General features: G+C 43.4%; 1 protein-coding gene across 1 annotated transcript in view; it reads right to left on the bottom strand.

Annotated features, from left to right (window-relative positions):
* Positions 1-1,529: 1,529 nt before the first annotated feature.
* The window catches only part of PRIMA1 (proline rich membrane anchor 1), a 37,356-nt gene continuing 24,446 nt past the window's right edge, over positions 1,530-14,439 (bottom strand). The window contains exon 4 of the mRNA XM_010024909.1: positions 1,530-1,629. Coding sequence (XP_010023211.1) covers positions 1,530-1,629 — 100 coding nt within the window. The remainder of the gene's footprint in view (positions 1,630-14,439) is intronic.

The raw sequence follows: 14,439 nt of genomic DNA, 5'->3' as shown, positions 1-14,439 counted from the left end.
TCCTTATGGAAAACTGAAAGTATCGGTGTGTTGCAGTACTGAGGGATGCGACAGCCAGGGCGCAGCCACGTCCTGGAGTGAGACTGGGTCGGCACCTGGGAGTTACTCACAGACATGGAGACTGAGTGATATCGAAGCTTAATGTCCAGACAAGAAGCCAGGGTGGAAATCTGTCTTTCACTGCATCACTGCTTTCAGCACAGAGGTAAATGGAGACATAGACGTGAAGGTGTGACACGAAGAAAAGTTTTCAGGAATTGTGGAAAGACCAGCATCTTGGCTAGTCTCACTGCCTTTATCCTAAGGGTTATTTACCAAGTCTAACCTGAGATCTTATGTGAAATGAATTTGGGTGGATTCAGCTTTGCTTTAAGTAGTCTGCAATCCACGTCACGGAAAGTAGAACACTAAACTATTACGCTGAATTTGGCACGATCGGCAGTCTCTGCCCAAGGGACTCAGAGACTGAGTTAACATGGGCACAACCAGCTTACCAGACCCTCGAAAGTGGTCCTCCAAGGCAAACTACAATGTCCTCGGTGGATCAGTTCAGGAGACTCAACACTTTCAGGAAACAACACTAATCAGTAGATGAAGAGGACTTGAAAGCACTGCTAGTCCTTTCAACACAATCCCGCCCAAATACTCATGTCAAGATGTAAACAACATCTTTCCTGTAGGTGTTTCCCTGGGGAATCAGCATGATCCAAACACAGAGAAACATGTAGAATTTCACAATGGAAAAACTTTTTTAAAGATAAAAAATAAAGTGTGATGCAAAAATGGAGGATGATTCTGAAGTAATAACGTTCAAAGCACCACTTAGTAACATCTCTCTTTCCATAGCAACGCTAACTGCTAAAATCTTACATTTTGATTTCTTTTGCCTGCAAAGTCTTCAGCCATGGAAATTGCATAGTCACCACACCGCAGATGAATTTCCTGGGGCAAGTCACAAGTTCATGCAATTTTTGGTTGCTTGATGGCTTTACAGAAACCTTTGTTCCCTTTTTAATAATGAAATAATAAAAATTATAAGAATGAATTATAAGCGTACAAAACTGCACAGGCTGGAGAAGCATGTAGGTGACATCTTGCACCCTTGGCCCTCAGACCCATTTATAATAAGCTGCTGCCACTCTGGCAGACCACGTTCTCTTCAACAAAAGATCTTATCTCAGCAGCTTTTTTTGGACACTTGATTCACACTGAAAAGTGCAGGGGAAGAGAAGAAGAAGCGGGAGGCATCGTGACATAGCTTTCACGAGATGCAGCATGCAATGCTTATGCCTCTGTGAGGCCTTTTATCCAGGCAGCCTGGGTGGGCAAGTTTATCCTCCCTTTGGAGAAGCAGCAAGCCTGTAGAGCAGCCTGCTTTACTCTTCTGAATCACTGATGCGTGCGCTATTTCTGAAATGAAGTCCTTGGCTAGAGAACTCCATTTGTTGCCTTATTTCACCCACCTTGCATACTCTGAGTGTGTGCTTTGAAAGTTTACCACCTCCTGCGCCTCGGTGGGGTTTTGGGGATTATACAACCGCATTGTTATCAACTGTTTTGTTGTTTTGGGATGAGGTCATTGCATATTCAGCCCGACTGGTTCCGTTCTCTTCTTTTCTCATTGGTTTCCTTGGGTGATCCCAGGTTCGGTGATGTATAGGCAGGGTTGGGGGGAGAAGAAAGGACAGAGATAAACATCTTCTTTGTCAATACAGATTGAAAGCAAGGACATATCATAATACTGTCTATTTTTCCCTTTCTGAACAAAGGCCAAACCAGCAGTTAAATGTTGTCAAGCCTCGGTGCCCACCGGGAAAGTGAGAGGTCTGGTCCTAAGGCCTCATGATGGGCAGCTAGTCTCCCCGTGCTAGTCTGTGTATAGATACAGGTGTGCAAGTTGTAGAGAGAGAGTCCACCACCACCACCTTCATCCCTGGGACAGACACCGGGGTGCTGGGTCAGACTCTGCCTTGGAGCAGTCCTGGGCCCTTCTCCTCAAAGCGCCACATCATTCAGACTGAGATGATGACCAGTTGTGTCAGCTGAGGACCTAACTCACTCACCAGTCATCATAAAACCAGTGTGTTTGGTCACTAGAAGAGGATGCATCTGACCAGTGCAGATATGTAAATCTGTGGTGACCACTCCAGATTATTTTCACAGTCAATGGAGAGAAACAGGTGTTTTTAAAACACAGTTCAGAACAGCTTAAAGTGGACACCCAAAATAAGACAGGTGCTTTGCACCCAAGGCATGTGTGTTTCTCTGTATTGTCTGTGAAGGAAGGCTAGTTTGCTAGACCGGACACATATGTCCATGTTCTAGGTGTCTGAGTTAGTGACTGAAACTACCTTAGTTTCTCAATCTGTTAGTGACTGAAATTACCTGCTGTAATCTACCAGCCCCCTAGTACCAACCACCTTTTTAATTCTGTTTGGTGGCCACTGGTAACCATTTGGTAACCACTAATTCTAATTGTGACACAATTCTGGAAATGCCCAGCAAGTACAGAAAACTAACAAGCATCTGCACATCATGGAGCAAAATTGTCTTATTTGGGATTTTAACGTGACTCTGAAAAGGGAGACCTGAACATAATTTTTGTAAAAGACCATGTTACATCATGTAGGTGTTTCCCCCAAAACTTCTCAAAAGTGGTATGACCTTTATTTAAAGATGAAGCTTTAAGCATGGGAGGAGGAAGAAGTTTTGTGCTTTCCACACAGATATTTCAGACATTAGTGCCTTGACTTTAAGGTGCTTCTGAGAGCAAAAAGAGGACCAGATAAATGTAATACAACAGTCAGTCTGTGCTATTGTTCTTGACATCGTTTAACAAAACAAACAACAATTAATAAAAAATGGTTAATAACATTTAATTTCAGGAAAGTATTAAAGAAAGATTTTTGGAGAATTACAGGAAGATAAATTTGTAAAGAAAACAGCTGGTAACAGTTAAGGTTTGTTAGTATTAGCCATGATTACAACTGTTAGAGAATGGAGATGAAAGGAAGGGGGGACTAAGTTGTTGAAACTAAGGGTTTGTTGAACCATTTTTCAGCCATTAACATGCTGTGCCTGTCTGTATCTGTCACAAGATCCTGTGTCTGTCTTTCATGACATTGTAAAGCACCCGTCCACCCTGCTACAACCCTGACAAGAGGAATGGAGAATCTGATGGCAATACTTCTCTTATTCTCTTCAGCTCCATTTTCTTTCCCTGTCTAGCCTTCCTCTTCTTTCTTCATGTTAACAAATGTCTTCCTCTCATTTTTATCTATTTTTCTTTTTTTCTAGAACTGATTTCAAGACTGACTTTCTTTTCTTCTGAAAATCTTTCTTCCTTTCCTCCCCCTTTTTTGTTTCAGCTTCTCTTCCCTGATAGTGGCTGTTTGCTCTTTTCCTTCCCCAGGCTGGTCTCCCAGCACACATGTAGGCAGTTTGTAGTCTCTCCTATGAGACTCCCTGCAGACACTGGCAGAGGTTGCTGGTGCTGCTACACCACTGGCACTAACATGCTCTGGAAGCATGGCTTGGCAGACTTGTATGCACTTGTCACAGTGATTGAAACTGACCTATGTATTTAAAAATGCAAAGTCATTTTGGCTTGCTGTGATTTTTCAACTGCACTTGTGCATTAGGACAGTAGTTCTTTTTGTACCACTAGCTCTGTGTGTCACTAGCTCTTTTCTACCTCAAATTTCACTGACTGTTGAGATCCAAGCATGCAAGTTTTCTTCTTACTCACCAAGAGGAATCCTTTTATCCCACTTTCTGCCTTATGAGCTAGGTTATGCATGATCTTCCTACGCGCAATACTCCAAGCCCCCTCCCAGACAAAGTGCTATAGCCATATATTTATGCATTTCCATTCCAGGGTTGCTCTTCATTTGTAAAAGGGATGTTTCAAATTAGTGAAGGAATGAGTAGGGAACTATTCATATCTGTGACATACTTACTTGGTGGCAGGCGAAACGGGCTGTTTGCTAACAAGTGCTTTGCATTGCTTTACAGTATGATTTGCTACACATTGTGCTTTGATGTTTAGCAAACAAATTGGTGAACTCTTCATGCCAAACATCTGCGAATGAAAGGCACATGCAACTCTGTACAGCTTAGTACAAGCCTGAAATCATGCGTCAGAGTCCATAATGACCTCTCCACCATGCATGCGTTAATTTGCATGAGTCCTAAAATCAAGAAAGCATTAAACCACCATTTAATAGTGTATTTCACATATCAAGCTTAAATTTCAGATGAGGTTCTGATCACATTATAAATCTTATTTATGAAAGAAATTCATATTGGCTTGTACCAGTTCTCTGCAGAGTCCTGCGTAAAGGTGAACATAACAATGCACATTAAAACATAATTTGCATGTATGTTCTGTCTTTAGAAAACTTCCCAGAGGAAACACAGGTTTTGACCCTTTATCATGTTTAGTAACAAAACTCCCTATATTTCACAAAACTCTCCCTGCCAGATCTGGCTACTGGTGTAAAAGTTTGGTGTAGACCTATTGTATGTGAGGTAGTTGTGTGATGTGAGTACTAGTGGAGGGTTTCACCTCATATCTCACTTGCACACACTTAAGGAAATCTCTATATATGACTATTCAAACAAAAGATGAGCAGACTTTTCATTTAATCAGGACTTTACTATGCCTTGTTACTTATAGGTTTATTGAAGCTTTGAGGAGCATCACTGCAGCTCGCCCCTCCTGCATCAGTGGTGGCATGTGCCAGGTCACTTGTGTGCCTGCTGATCCCTGGGGCAAAGTGGCAGAAGGGAAGAGGCAAATCAGAAAATCAGAGAGCTGAAGATGTATTGCTTGTATGACTTCAAAGCTCTTCTCCATATCAGTGAATATTTCATTAGCTATTAACATATAAAAATTAATGATTTTCATAGAAACATAGAATGGTTTGGGTTGGAAGGGACTTTAAAGGTTATCTAGTTCCACCCCTGCTACCACAGGCAGGGACACCTTCCACTAGACGAGGTTGCTCAAAGTCCCATCCAACCTGGCCTTGCACATTTCCAGGGATGGGGCATCCACAACACCTTGGGGCGAACTCTTCCACCCGTGCCTCACTACCCTCATAGTGAAGAATTTTTTCCTTACATCTAACTGAAATCTACCCTCTTTCAGTTTAAAGCCATTACCCCTTGGCCTATCTCTACATGCCCTTGTAAAAAGTCTCTCTACAGATTTCTTGTAGGCCCCTTTGGGTAGTGAAAGGCTGCTATACAGTCTCCCAAAGCCTTCTCTTCTCCAGGCTGGAAAACCCCAATTCTCTCAGCCTGTCTTCACTGGAGAGGTTTATTTTCAATAAACCTGGGTCTCATGTGACACACTGATTTGCTTCACAGGATTGGCTACATATAGCCCCCAGCGCACAGCAGAAATAGCCAAACTAGTTATATACCAGTAGAGATCCAGCTGCAGCAGCATCTTCCTGGGTTCCAAAAGTTGCCCAAGAAACAGGGTGAGTATCTGTAAATCTATTTTCACTCAGCTTCATCTCCTAAGCTAGGATGCTGGCAGTACCTGTGGAAGCTATGTTTAGAGCTGTTGGCTAGACTTCACTGCTGGAAGCCCAGAAAAGATGATATGTGGGCTACAGTCACACTTCAAAAACATCCTTATTTAGCAGATATGGGGAAGGAATGGAAGAATGAATTTTGTAATGTTATTCAATAACTAGACCATCTCTCCCAATATCCTGAATGTTTATAAGAACATAGAAAATGTGAATGGAGGCTGTTTGCATCTCAGTACTGGGGACGTTCATCAAACAGCTGTTTGATTCATGCTGGCCACAAGCCACTGGAGGTGAATCAGTTCCTGTGGATAGCATCTGGTGAGAGAAGTGAACTGACTTTGTAAGACTGGTTTGTGAACAGGATGCCTGCTAGAGGGTCTCAGTGCATTGACAACAGTTGCCTTCTGGGGACATAGCCATTAAATTTGTATGTAGCTGCCCACAACAAGCCTTGCCTAATGACTAACCTTGGCTGGCCAGTCGTACTATGACCCAGACATATGAGACTCATATTAAAGAAGGACATTTCTCTGGAGAGACTTCGCAGAGTCATGGAAAGAGAGTCACATTCTAACTTGCTCCTTTGACTGTGTATCTGAAGGGAGGATTTGGCCTGTTCAGATTGAAAGTAATTGCAGTAGATTGCTGAGCCACATGAGAAATTTAAGCAGTGGAGTTTAGTCTTCATTTATTGACAGCAGTGCAAAATCAGAGTAACTCCATAGACTTCGCTGGACTTCAGAAGTATCTGTTTTGATGTTACAGGGGAAGATTTCTCCTGGGAGACTAAGGGGATGCAACCACACTTCCTAGTAGGTCTTCAATTAAGCTAACTTCAGAATTATACTCCTACACAAAAACAACCTTAAGGAAGAGAAGCAGCTTTATTTTTAGGATACTGGGCTATTAACTGACATAATTGATAAAAGTACTTTCAGTGACCCCTCACATTACAACCCATTTTTTGCATTCCCTATAATGAGCTTTAAAAGGTTTTATTGACTGGGGGGATATTACAGCTGCCGTTATCTGTCGGGTGCTCTCAGTGTGGAATACATTGTCAATATGTTTTGATGACAAAAGGAAAAAAATGAATGGGCCTAATGTAAAAAATGAGCTCATGTTACCAGCCTTCCAGCCTGGCAAAAAGCCTCTAAATGGAAAAAAAGACATTACATGCATGGAATGAAGGCACCCTGCTTTGAACAAAGCCAAAACATGTCTGGAGGGTGGCCATGGCCGTGCCTGGCAGTGTGCTATGCACTGGCAGTGCCCTTTGGGGGTGAGCCGGGCACACTCCTGCTCCTCAAAGGCCTGTCCTACTACAGAGCAGTGTAGGCAGCTAAGGTATGTTTGCGGGGCTCAGTTCATGCTGAGCAATGCAGAAACAGCCTGGGATTCTCAACATATGTGTAGCACCCAGATAACTGGGACTACATGTAACTCCATTGCATTAGGTATGATCTGCCCTAACACATCTATAATTTATGGAGTAGCCAGCTCAAATTTCTGTCCTAATTTCTTGTAGAAGACAATAAACAAGCTTGAAAAATCTAGTCTAATGAAAAGAAAGAGGGGATGGGATTGGTCTCAGGGAACTCCAGGAAAGGAAAAGGGCATTTGAAAGGAAGAAATGGGAAGAAGCCATAGGTAAATTTAGGCTGGAGATGCAGAAAAAGGTTCTTTTATTCTCAGAAGAGTAACAGTTTGAACTGGGACTGCTGGGGGAGGGAAAAGGGAGAGATGGAAAACTACACAGCTTCAAGGAGACCGATATGTTTATGGAAAGGATCAAATGCCATAATGCCCACAATATCGGTGACAGAGTGACCCGAGCCTCTTGTTCCAGTTCCATGTTACTCAGATGTCTAGGTTGCCATCCTGAAGCATCAAAGATGGAATACCGACTGCTTCAGGGAACTAAAACAACCAGTGTAACAGGAGAAATCTTTTCACTGAACTTCAGGTGCAGCCTCAGTTTCCCTGGGATTGAATCTCAGTGATCAAGGAAATACCTATGGTCAGAGCTGGACACAGAGTGTCTACTATGGCACCCGGGTCTGGGTGGCTGGGAATGGGTAACTGCTGATAATGAAAGCAGTACACTCTTCTACTTGCCACCTCTCTCCCCTCCCCCCATTTCATGCAGACCAGGATGGGGAAGAAAATATCATTTCCTGGAGCCCTTCCGTGAGCATTCTGCAGACAAGCGCCGACTGGGTGCCTTACGGCAGTAGTGGCATTATGTGCCTGACTAAATCAAAGTCATGGAGCTTGTGTAATGCTGGACAAAAATTTAAGGCTGCCCCCAGAGTGGACTGTGCATGATTCCAGGGCTTTTGTGCCACAAGCTGAATGAACGTGCAGGCTTGATCTTCCATTTCTGCACACATCTGTGACCCACACAAAAGTGAGACATGCACATTCTCACAGGTGCTGGCATGAATGCAACAAAGACTCCTCTGCTTGTCTGCCGCTCAGAAATACAAAACCACCAGTGGAAGCCCAAAGAGACCTTTTTCTTAGTCTTTTAAAATTCTCCAGTCCTCCTGAAAGATTGAACACCACCTCTCACTACTCAATGCTTTCTACCTTCAAAGTGCTTGACAAACATTAATTAGGAAATCTGGAGAAAAAGGGTTTTCAAGGGACCAGCTGTGCAATCCTGACCAATACCTTGCTTTTTTTTCTATAGTCAACACTTCTAAACATAGGCATTGAATGAGACGTGACAACTACCTACCTGCTTCTGCTCAGCTACAATGAGGACAGTAGAAGACATGTATAAACTCTTATTTAGCTGGACTCCCAATTAGAAGTTGTCCTTGCAAAAATATATCAATGCTACATGGGAAAGTGGAGGTGGGAAAAGGTGTAGGAACACCATGCCTGTAAACTGTCTGGCTGTTGATGTCCTGTGCTCAAAGTCAGGGTGGGCATCAGTGCTGGAAAAATGTGGGGTTAGAATAATAACGGGCAGGGGGAGGAGATGAGCAAGGGCTGCTCTTCACTGCTCCCTTGCTGTCTCAGAAGGACAGTATGTCTCTCACCAGCCAAGTGACTGTAGATATTGCCATTTTAGGCAATGGACTTTTCCATTCCCCGAACAAAGTTGATCTTCTGCACTACTTTGTGCCCAGATTTTTTTCTGAACTTAGATAACTACCTTGCTATTTGATCCCTTGCAAACACAGGCAACAACTTGAATGATGGACTTGATCCATGCAAAAGAACAAGGCTACTGCTATTTCACAGAATCATTTAAATAGGATTTCACAAAATTATTTAAATAGTTATGATTAACTTCTGTGCAGATGAACCAAAATTTCTGCAGATTTTCTGTTATAGAAATGTCTTTAATAGAAGTGTCTGCAACACAAATAAATGCAGGGAACTGAGAAGAAAATAAAAACTTGTAAAATGAACTGACCTTTGCAACAATCTAAATCACTTTGCAGTTGAGGCAATCTGTCTCTGCCACCTACTACAGTAAGACCACTAATTTCCAAGTGGCTGCTTCTGACTTCCTCCACTCAGAAAGAAGAGTGTGCAGAGCCAGACACTGCGCTTTGCAAGAAAAATGCAAACTCACTGTAAGTGGACTTCACAGGGTGGTCCCAGGTTTCCCATGCTCTAGGCGTACAAATGGGGCAAGTCCATACAAAGGCAGAGCAACCAGCAAGTCCTGCACACCTTGATGTCTACACAAAGATTTGGTTTTGTGTGGTTTAGGAGCTATTTGGCTTTAGAGAACAATTGGCTTTTCGGGAGCAATTGGCTTTAGACTGAAGGGAAGAACCAGGTTAGCCTGCAGTTCCTGCTGCTTGGGAGTATTAACATCTTTCATAAGGTTTCATGCTACTGCCTCTAGAAGCAGACACCAACAGTGGCACCTTTTCTCTGTCTCCTTGCATGGCCTCTTTTTAAAAGCCAGAATGAGGAATAACCCTGTTTTCCTACTGTTGCCCTGCACACAGCTGGGATCAGACCCTGTACATCAGACCCTGTTACTGCTTCACTCTATCACCTTGCATTAGCTTAAGGAATGGATGCTGAGATGCTCATCTCCACAAATGCTGACATGGACATTGAGCCAACAACTCTCCAAGCCAAACCAGAAGCATTGCTCTCCAGCCCAGCCATACTGTAGGGAGTGGCCACTAACACAGACCCTGCTGACAGAGGGGACACCAGTCAGAGCAAGGTAAGCATGTGGCAGAGCAGGACCACCCCTTCTCCCACCCAAAGCTCTGCCCATGCTGACCTACTGCATGTCTTGTCTTCCTGGTAAGGCTCTCCTGAGCTGGGAGCTGTGTGCTGCTTAGCAACCCCAGAGCATGATAAATATTTAGCAGTAAGTATGGGGCTGCAGGGAAGGAAGAACAGAGGTAGCAGAAATCAGACTGTGCAGCCACACAATTGGTGGCAGCACAGCTGCAATGGGCTTGAGGGTGGCTGCAAGTGATTCATGTGCGCTCAAGAAGCATTGTAGCTCTGCAAAGCGGGACCCTGTCTACACCCTTTCACCCCCCTGGGCAGTCTGGCTGCACTGCAGCAAATAGCACAGCAAGGCAGGGGTGTGTGTGAGCTGACCTCCCTTCACAGCAGTGGGGACCCATGACACCAGCTTGTGAGGTCAAGTATCCCTGAGCCTTCCTTTATCAACACCTGCTTTCAACTAGGGCATGGAAAAGCTGAGATCTCGTCTGCACACCTAGTTGTGACTAATTAGACAAAGATGTGAAACTAATGCACACAGATTACAGTGGGAAATAACACTACCATGGGCAGATGCCTCATTACCTCTGGCTGACAGGAGGAAGCACGTCCAAGCGCAGCTCCTGCTGTTCCCTGAGCTCTACCTTTCCCCAGGGTCTCTGCACACAGAACTCCAGGTTAGAGCCAGGCAAAGTCAAAATTGGTAGAAGCCATGAATTAGAGGAGCCAAGGGTAGCACTGAGCCAAGGGTAGCGCCAAGCCAAGGCTGCTGGCCAGAAGTGTGCTGAAAGGTCCAGTGGGAAGGGGTATCTTCTGCATGGTCAAATTTAGGGCAATGTGGGGGTGATGCAGGAAATAAGCTCTGCAGAAAAGAAGAAAGGGCAGAGACTGGGGAGCAATTAGGCATGGACACAGGGCTGAGAGGTGTGCTGAACAGTCTCAATCATCTTGAAGGTAGCTGGGTGCATGTGATGGATAGAGGACTGACTGGTGCTTAGCTGCTCCACAGTCAGGTTTGGCTTCTTGCCACCCTGAGGGAGAGCAGAATGAGTTTGTGCAGAGCCTGCGTGGGGCAGTATGGGGCATGTAGGAACTTTGGGGGCTTTTCCATACTTTTCTGGCTTTCTTGTTCTTTTAGGGTTTTAGAGCTCCTGCAAATCCACCATGTCCACTAAGGCCATTGGGAGCTGCACTTGTTCAGCCACTGGAGAAATCAGGCTTTACTGCTTTTACTCCAGATGCACTGCAAATCTTTTGTGGAAAGCAAAAAGGGGCAATAAAAGCACTCAGAAGGTTCCTATGGGATTCTCATTGTGTAGAAGGAATTTGTGGGTGATACAGAGTAATGGACTAATGGATCTACACCCCCACCCTACTACCATGGGTACGTTTTCCTCTGAGTCATAAATAAGATTGTCCCAGACACCCCAGGGTGCTGCTGGATTCTTGCAGGCTGTAACAAAAACAGTCCTAAGCTCAAATATCCCAGGTACAAGCAAAAAACTTACTTTAAATGTCCCTACACATTGTGCTGGGTACTTCTCAGCCACAGCTGTGGCTTTTCACCAGCAAGGTCAGCCACAAATGCCCTTGTGTCAGCTTGTAAAAACTATGACTGGCTTAAGAATTCAATGAATTTCTAAGAAAACTTTTCTTTTTTTGCCTTGTAGGACCTTGAGTATGTAAGAGCCTTGAGTTTAAAGTCAGTTTTTGGACTAGTTGGTGAAGAGAACCCTGATCTCATATTTATTCAGATTTCTTCAGAAGTTATGGCTTCAAGAAAAAAATGTAATAATAAACTCGTGGTAAACTTGGCAACTCTCCTGTATGTTTCAAAGCTCTAGTACCCACTTGTATCTTCTATTTGTGCCGGAGTAAATCAGGAATATTTCAACCAACACAATTAGACCAGCATGAGCATTATATTCTGGCATGAGCCTGCAAAACCTACCCATGGCTATTGCAGAGTTGCACAGAGGCGGTGACTGCGCAATACTTTAATCTGTTGCAAGATTTCTGCCCATTCAATGTGATACCTTTGACTGCAGCAGAAAACAGAAAAGTGGCAAGTTTGTTTCTGGTTGCAGTGAAAAGTTAATTGATCACAGGATAGACCATAATGCTCTACAGAGTTCTGTTGGCATCTTTGTCAATATACCACAAATTATGAGTGAACAAGTGAAAAATGATCCACAGGAGAGTGTTCTGTGAAACACTCGGTCCACTTGTTTTATGCTAAAGACTAAAGCCTCCTGAAGGCTTCCAGTATTCCCAGTTACGAGAAACATTTTATCCATTTATGACAGCAAACTTTCTCCCTAGCAGAATGTGATTTTGGTATAATTTAAGAGACAGAAAAATGCTCCCCTATAATAGTTATGCAAACATGTAGTGACTATAAAAATCCCAGACTGACAGCACTGAAGAGCAGATCCTCCTGCTTATCTGACCAACATGTACTGCACAGGCAACAGCAAAGCAAACTGCTGCGCAGCACCACCCATGTGGGTTGGCTCAGCCATCTCCCCAAATGAAGGGCTATTTCATCCACTTTACTCCTTAGCCCTTGATCTGCCAAATGAACCTGCTAATTAGTAGCAGAAATATTTTTGTTATTTTACTTAAAATTGAGGTTTATCTCATATATACTACCCTGGAAATTGTTGCACAACCAACACCCAGACTTCAATACTGTTTGGAAGAACAACTGATTTTCCTTGTACTAGCACTCAGTTTTCATCAAGCAAGGCTACATTTAGTTTAATAAATAGGGATAGTTTTGAAAGAACACAATAAAACTAACAGGAACTCAGAGAGGTTGCGGACTCTCCGTCTCTGGAGATATTAAAAACCCAGATGGGCAGTGACCTGGGCAACATGCTGTAGTTGACTGCTAAAGCAGAGATTTGGATGGGAGGATCTCAAGTTGGCCCTTTCAACCTCAACCATTCAGTGCTTCCATGAACTCATTTCTCGATGGTTAAAAAATGGGATCTTTTGCAGAAAGATTGCTCAGGGTATTTAAATTGTCATTAGCAGATCATCTGCAACCTCAGTCCAAGTTTTCACCACTGCAAGATGACTAGGCATAGACACTAAGCAACACAAGGGGATGCTAGACTTTGGGTAGAGGTGACTGAAGACCTGGACAGTGGTGCTCAGTGGTAGATGCTGATCCTGTTGTTGATAAACATCAACATTCAGTCAGTGGAAAAGATAATCAGTCTACAGTATGGCTGTCTTTTCCTTGCGTTTCCACTATTTTGAAGTTTGTCTTTCAACTGCCTTCAATAACATTCTTAGGTCTTTCTGATGAAGACCCCTTTTGAATGGCACTTCTTAGGGTTTGACCCCTTTTGCAGAGCTGAACTTGTTTGATGTCAACAAATTGCACCAAAGATGTAAAGATCTGCCACCACGTACCTTCTTCTTCCCTTTGAGCGCTATGAGACATGCTCACCACAGCCCCACTCCCATTTACTGCCCTCCTTAAGAAAGCCTCAGTGTTTTCCCCTTGCAAGCATCTGTCTCATTTTGTTAAATAAAAACAACTTTCAAAACCTTGCTCCTGGTACTGAAACTAGACCTTGCAGTATACAGTGTGCATAAATCATGCACTAATGCCAAGTACCCTAGAAAATACCTGAGCAATGAGTTTTAAGACCATTCAAATATGACTTGTCATTTTACTTCAGCACAATGTTTTCTCCCATTGAATTATTATTTGAAGGTGACCTCAATGCCTATTCAAGGAAATTCATATGTAGGCATTTATGGTACCTTTCTCTCAGGCTCTGGGCCACATACAAACCAGTGGCTTGCCAAAGAATAGTGAGTAAAAGCTATACATGTAAAACTTTGCTACCATCAACCTGGTTTCTCTGCTGACTTAGCAAGAGGACTCTGGCAGCAAACCCTGTGGTACATGTGAGAGAAGATGAATCCATCCTACCTAAATTCCGGCAGAGCCAAGGAGTCAAATCCCTAGGCTAAATGGGCTGCTCATGAGTCATCTCAGACTGTGTGGATGTTCTGGAAATATTAAGTACAGGTTTTCCACATGCTGGAAAACCATCAGAAACACCTCTTGCCATGTTGCATAGCTGTGGCATCAGCTGGCATGGAGACCAGGAGGCTCAGCTTTGCTTTCGCCTTAGACGTTTGGGAGATGGATCTAGTATCTTAATTTATACAGGGAGCCAGGGATTTATTTTTCCCTTTTATGTAACTATCTTACTCCCCACACAGACACCAACAAACCAGTGAGCTGCAGAAATAGGATTACATACTGCAGGTCCCTCTCCCCCCAATGTCAGTTGCTTATTTACCAAACAACTCTTGTTAATCCTCTTTATTGTGTTTACTTCCCACTTGCCTCCAGTCTTACTGTCTTTATTATTATTATTATTATTATAATTATTCAGGTACTTGGAGATGTTAAAAAAGATTGCTTAAGAAACAGCCACCTCCAGCACTGATTAAAATAAACTGATCTCCACTGATTGTTTTTGAGTCCACACTGATTTACACCAGATGAGTATTTGTTAGAGCTGCTGGCATTCATGGTGCACTTGCCCAAGTCCACAAACCATGTAATACTGAAGTGATCCAGCTTTCTCCTGTGTTAGTTTATGAACTGTTCTTGGACGTCCTGCTTTTAATTCTCGGTGACAGT

Source organism: Nestor notabilis, unplaced genomic scaffold (genome assembly GCF_000696875.1).
Source record: "Nestor notabilis isolate BGI_N333 unplaced genomic scaffold, ASM69687v1 scaffold13562, whole genome shotgun sequence".
NCBI classification, from domain to species: Eukaryota; Metazoa; Chordata; class Aves; order Psittaciformes; family Psittacidae; genus Nestor; species Nestor notabilis.
Note: the sequence above shows the minus strand (reverse complement) of the source record. Positions and strands in the feature narration are given on the sequence as shown.